This window comes from Poecilia latipinna, unplaced genomic scaffold (assembly GCF_001443285.1).
Source record: "Poecilia latipinna isolate Pla-1442-1.1 unplaced genomic scaffold, P_latipinna-1.0 Scaffold1172, whole genome shotgun sequence".
Lineage (NCBI taxonomy): Eukaryota > Metazoa > Chordata > Actinopteri > Cyprinodontiformes > Poeciliidae > Poecilia > Poecilia latipinna.
Window position 1 is genome coordinate 203,552 of NW_015113788.1, and position 5,534 is coordinate 209,085.

General features: G+C 37.0%; 2 protein-coding genes and 1 long non-coding RNA gene across 11 annotated transcripts in view; 1 reads left to right on the top strand and 2 right to left on the bottom strand.

Moving 5' to 3' along the window:
* Positions 1–5,534, top strand: part of LOC106960268 (MKL/myocardin-like protein 1) — a 39,853-nt gene that overhangs the window by 12,701 nt on the left and 21,618 nt on the right. The window lies entirely within an intron of this gene.
* Positions 1–5,534, bottom strand: part of LOC106960273 (uncharacterized) — a 22,327-nt gene that overhangs the window by 8,688 nt on the left and 8,105 nt on the right. The window lies entirely within an intron of this gene.
* On the bottom strand, positions 530–5,534 carry LOC106960272 (uncharacterized). Of its 4 annotated transcripts, none has more exons than XM_015053289.1 (7): positions 5,503–5,534; positions 5,305–5,398; positions 4,888–5,005; positions 4,563–4,770; positions 4,278–4,449; positions 3,973–4,100; positions 530–1,291 (listed from the first exon to the last, which is right to left on the bottom strand). In XM_015053289.1, exons 4-7 carry the CDS (start codon positions 4,671–4,673, stop codon positions 974–976), a joined length of 729 nt encoding a protein of 242 aa, XP_014908775.1. In that variant the 5' UTR covers positions 4,674–4,770; positions 4,888–5,005; positions 5,305–5,398; positions 5,503–5,534; the 3' UTR covers positions 530–973. The 4 variants fall into 4 exon arrangements, with proteins under 4 accessions (XP_014908775.1, XP_014908777.1, XP_014908778.1 ...); XM_015053292.1 differs by lacking the exon at positions 530–1,291 and adding an exon at positions 3,092–3,760; XM_015053290.1 differs by lacking the exons at positions 530–1,291; positions 5,305–5,398; positions 5,503–5,534 and adding an exon at positions 3,092–3,758 and having other exon boundaries at positions 4,888–5,260.

A 5,534-nucleotide genomic window follows, 5' to 3' on the forward strand; every position in this document is an offset into this window, starting at 1 on the left:
TACACAGTAAAATTTCCAGAGTAAAATTTACTCAATTTGAAAAAAATTTTACTCTAAAAAAGACAACATTTGGTCCCACTCTAAATAGAGTAAAATTTACTCTCATGGAAGAGTTGAAATTACAGAGTAAAATCAACTCAATTTAGTGCTAAAATTTTAATCACTGCCAAGAGAATTTACTCTAAGTTGTTTAAAATAAAAAGTACTCCACCGTATTTTAACTCCAAGTGGAATATGATTTACTCTAAATAGAATTGCATTCTATTCTAAGTAGAGATAACTTTTAGTCTGACTAAAAAGGAATTTTACACAAAATAGAATACATTTTATTCTATATAGTGAAAATTGTGCTCTTAATAGTATTAAATTTTACGCCCAATTTAATTGAATTTTATTCCATATTGTGCAGTTAAACATTAAATAAAATTCTAAAATAGAACCAACTTTAACTTTATTTCATTCACCAAGCAATTGTTTTACAGCTAATATACACAGCTGAGTTTGTAATACAATGCATAGACCAGAAATCAGTATTTGAACAGCCATTTTATTGTTCACAAGAAACCGTATGGAACAATATAAACATTTCCATCTTCATGATTGTATGACACCTGTAAATCAGCACAACTAGACACAAGAGATTTCTGAACCAGGACTGTATCAGAAGCAACACTCATAGAAGGCAAATCTCGACTTTCAAATGTCTCTTCAGTTGTAGATGGGCCTTCACCAGGATTAGAAGTTTGTTTATCATGTGCTTTATTAAGATGCTTTCTGAACCCAGAAAATGTGCCATAAACTTGAGCACAACCTGCCTGGCCACATTTAAGACGAAGTGTCTTACCAGAGCAAAGTCCGTGGATCACTTTTAAGTGCTTGGTCAGAGAATTAGCATTTGTCTGGTACTTCTTACAAATGAAACAGAACATTCCAACTCAAATTAACACTGAAACAATCATAGCGAAACAACTATTTAACGCAGCATCCGAGCCCGCAACTCTGCAACCCTAGGATTCACTTTGGTTGTCTCAACATCTATCTCATAAATGGCAGTCTGCAGAAAATTGTACACATTGACCAGATCATGGTCATATGAAGTGCCGAACACAAAGTGAGCTTTAAAAAGCTCATCAAAACAGGCAAGAGAGCCTGGTGATTTACAAGGTATGGCATGTTTGTCAATCACAATGAAGTACTTGTGAATCACGCTCCTCTGAGTCCCTACTGCAAGCAGGTACGGTTGACGCCTTTCTGCGATGCCATCAAGGTGCCCCTGGATGCTGGTTCCTGTCTGTGGCAAAAACAGAATAAAACATGATTAGTCTTGGGTTTCAAAGAAGACAGGGTTCTTATAGATAAGGCAAATTACTTTTCAGGACCTCTTTAATGTCACTTGAAATGAAATGTAAGACCAACTTCACAAGAAATACAAATAAATTAAATAAATCAATAAAAGGTGAAGAATAGAGAATTCTGATCAACATAAATGTTCCCTTTACTGTAACCTTACCTTGACAAACTTCACAAGATGTTCACTGGCTTGTCTGGCTGAGAGTTTTCCTGGTCTCTTGCGGCCGTGAGGTGACGGTGGCAGGAGGTGCACAAGGATCAAAATGGATGAAATGTCACTGTCCCATCCTGGAAGAAAAAGTAAAATAAACATAAGCTACCAAAACTTCTTATTTGCAGCAGTGTTAACACTTCCAGAGTCAGCTTACCAAACAGTGACGGCAGGAGGAGGTGCATTTATATTGGATCAATTTACATAAAATTCTGTTACATTAAACACTTTCTTTATAATCCAGTCCAACTTACCATTTTCCACTTCTGTTGTGCCTTCAGCATTGTGAAGAAGGTTCTGAAGGTCATCAGACTGTGTGAGACCATGGCTTTGTTCGAGGACTTTCTGCTTGTAGACAGTGGGCCACTTCTCCAGGAACTTTGCAGCGATGGCTTCCCCAAACATCAATGTAAGAATAGATTGAAGTGAAGGTTTTAAAAATCATTTTACTAAACTTTGCTAAAAGTAGGTTAAGCTGAAGTGAAGATAAACATACCAATCCTCCTATGTCCAGGAATCTTGGGAAGTCCAAAAAGGTACTAGATGACTTCACTGGGTCATGAATCATCTTCTGGCGATAGTTGAAAGTCTGTTTCATCTTCCTCATAACAGTTTCTTCATCAGCGCAATGGCCTCAGAACACAAGCTATCTGTCATAAGGCAGTCTTCTTCTCTCAAACAGTCCCTGTCAGTTGTTGGTCCCCCTAAAAAAAAATTATATGAATGTGACACTCCATCTTAGGATTTAATAAATAAGGCTTGGGAACTTACTGTGCAGTTTGGTTGCAGGATGAGATTTGTACAAGTATAAATACACATACCTGTTTGGGTTTGTGACAGTCTGGGGATCTTCTTTTGTCCATTAGAAGCTTCTCTCTGGACAAACTTCAGTCTCCAAGCCAGATACNTACACAGTAAAATTTCCAGAGTAAAATTTACTCAATTTGAAAAAAATTTTACTCTAAAAAAGACAACATTTGGTCCCACTCTAAATAGAGTAAAATTTACTCTCATGGAAGAGTTGAAATTACAGAGTAAAATCAACTCAATTTAGTGCAAAAATTTTAATCACTGCCAAGAGAATTTACTCTAAGTTGTTTAAAATAAAAAGTACTCCACCGTATTTTAACTCCAAGTGGAATATGATTTACTCTAAATAGAATTGCATTCTATTCTAAGTAGAGATAACTTTTAGTCTGACTAAAAAGGAATTTTACACAAAATAGAATACATTTTATTCCATATAGTGAAAATTGTGCTCTTAATAGTATAAAATTTTACTTCTAATTTAATTGAATTTTATTCCATATTGTGCAGTTAAACATTAAATAAAATTCTAAAATAGAACCAACTTTAACTTTATTTCATTCACCAAGCAATTGTTTTACAGCTAATATACACAGCTGAGTTTGTAATACAATGCATAGACCAGAAATCAGTATTTGAACAGCCATTTTATTGTTCACAAGAAACCGTATGGAACAATATAAACATTTCCATCTTCATGATTGTATGACACCTGTAAATCAGCACAACTAGACACAAGACATTTCTGAACCAGGACTGTATCAGAAGCAACACTCAGAGGGCAAATCTCGACTTTCAAATGTCTCTTCAGTTGTAGATGGGCCTTCACCAGGATTAGAAGTTTGTTTATCATGTGCTTTATTAAGATGCTTTCTGAACCCAGAAAATGTGCCATAAACTTGAGCACAACCTGCCTGGCCACATTTAAGACGAAGTGTCTTACCAGAGCAAAGTCCGTGGATCACTTTTAAGTGCTTGGTCAGAGAATTAGCATTTGTCTGGTACTTCTTACAAATGAAACAGAACATTCCAACTCAACTTGATACTGAAACAATCATAGCGAAACAACTATTTAACGCAGCATCCGAGCCCGCAACTCTGCAACCCTAGGATTCACTTTGGTTGTCTCAACATCTATCTCATAAATGGCAGTCTGCAGAAAATTGTACACATTGACCAGATCATGGTCATATGAAGTGCTGAACACAAAGTGAGCTTTAAAAAGCTCATCAAAACAGGCAAGAGAGCCTGGTGATTTACAAGGTATGGCATGTTTGTCAATCACAATGAAGTACTTGTGAATCACGCTCCTCTGTGTCCCTACTGCAAGCAGGTATGGTTGACGCCTTTCTGCGATTCCATCAAGGTGCCCCTGGATGCTGGTTCCTGTCTGTGGCAAAAACAGAATAAAACATGATTAGTCTTGGGTTTCAAAGAAGACAGGGTTCTTATAGATAAGGCAAATTACTTTTCAGGACCTCTTTAATGTCACTTGAAATGAAATTTAAGACCAACTTCACAAGAAATACAAATAAATAAATCAATAAAAGGTGAAGAATAGAGAATTCTGATCAACATAAATGTTCCCTTTACTGTAACCTTACCTTGACAAACTTCACAAGATGTTCACTGGCTTGTCTGGCTGAGAGGTTTTCTGGTCTCTTGCGGCCGTGAGGTGATGGTGGCAGGAGGTGCACAAGGATCAAAATGGATGACATGTCACTGTCCCATCCTGGAAGAAAAAGTAAAATAAACATAAGCTACCAAAACTTCTTATTTGCAGCAGTGTTAACACTTCCAGAGTCAGCTTACCAAACAGTGACGGCAGGAGGAGGTGCATTTATATTGGATCAATTTACATAAAATTCTGTTACATTAAACACTTTCTTTATAATCCAGTCCAACTTACCATTTTCCACTTCTGTTGTGCCTTCAGCATTGTGAAGAAGGTTCTGAAGGTCATCAGACTGTGTGAGACCACGGCTTTGTTCGAGGACTTTCTGCTTGTAGACAGTGGGCCACTTCTCCAGGAACTTTGCAGCGATAACTTCCCCAAACATCAATATAAAATCTTGCTCAACCTGGAGAATAGATGAAGTGAAGGTTTTAAAAATCATTTTATTAAACTTTCTCACATCCACCTTAACTTAAACTTTGTTAAAAGTAGGTTAAGCTGAAGTGAAGATAAACATACCAGTCCTCCTATGTCCAGGAATCTTGGGAAGTCCAAAAAGATACTAGATGACTTCACTGGGTCATGAATCATCTTCTGGCGATAGTTGAAAGTCTGTTTCATCTTCCTCATAACAGTTCCTTCATCAGCGCAATGGCCTCAGAACACAAGCTATCTGTCATAAGGCAGTCTTCTTCTCTCAAACAGTCCCTGTCAGTTGTTGGTCCCCCTAAAAAAAAATTATATGAATGTGACACTCCATCTTAGGATTTAATAAATAAGGCTTGGGAACTTACTGTGCAGTTTGGTTGCAGGATGAGATTTGTACAAGTATAAATACACATACCTGTTTGGGTTTGTGACAGTCTGGGGATCTTCTTTTGTCCATTAGAAGCTTCTCTCTGGACAAACTTCAGTCTCCAAGCCAGATACCCACTCCCATCTTCTGCATTGTAATAATGCTCCTAAAAGTAGGTGAATGATAAATGTTTTTAAAGCTGTGAAAGCAAAGACAGCCGTGAATGCTAGTAGCTGTGATTTACAGATTTTAGTTCACATTGTTTGAATTACATAAATAAAATCTATTCACAAGGTTTATTCTTCAAGCTGCAGTAGCCCAACACTGGAACAATGAACTCTACAAAGGTTTAAAAATTGGAAAGCTAAAAACAAGTAGCACAGATGCAGGGCATGCAAAAAAGAAACATTTTCAGTTCTACTCAAACCATAGCCCCAATAGGTTGGACTTCTGTTTTGAACTCACATAGCCAAATCTGCTCTTAGGATCAGCCAGGTAAGGGAACAAGGTAATAATACCCTTTGCATAGTCCTCTTTGATACATCTGGAAGGACTTGTCCTATAGACACAGAAAAAACTATGAGCATTGTTAAAGGAGTAAAGAACGCCTTCAAAACAGGTAATTGTGAGAGGTGCATACAAAAATAAATAATTTCAGCATACCCATGTTCACTTGTCATATGCGCAACCAATAT

What these genes read in the sequence shown, in the direction of transcription:
- LOC106960272 (XM_015053289.1), bottom strand. Translation starts at nt 4,673, where the DNA reads ATGAGGAAGATGAAACAGACTTTCAACTATCGCCAGAAGATGATTCAT. An exon ending in TCCTGGACATAGGAGGACTG is followed by an intron (nt 4,450 to 4,562) that starts GTATGTTTATCT and finishes TCTATTCTCCAG; the next exon opens with GTTGAGCAAGATTTTATATT. An exon ending in ATCTTGTGAAGTTTGTCAAG is followed by an intron (nt 1,292 to 3,972) that starts GTAAGGTTACAG and finishes TTTTTGCCACAG; the next exon opens with ACAGGAACCAGCATCCAGGG.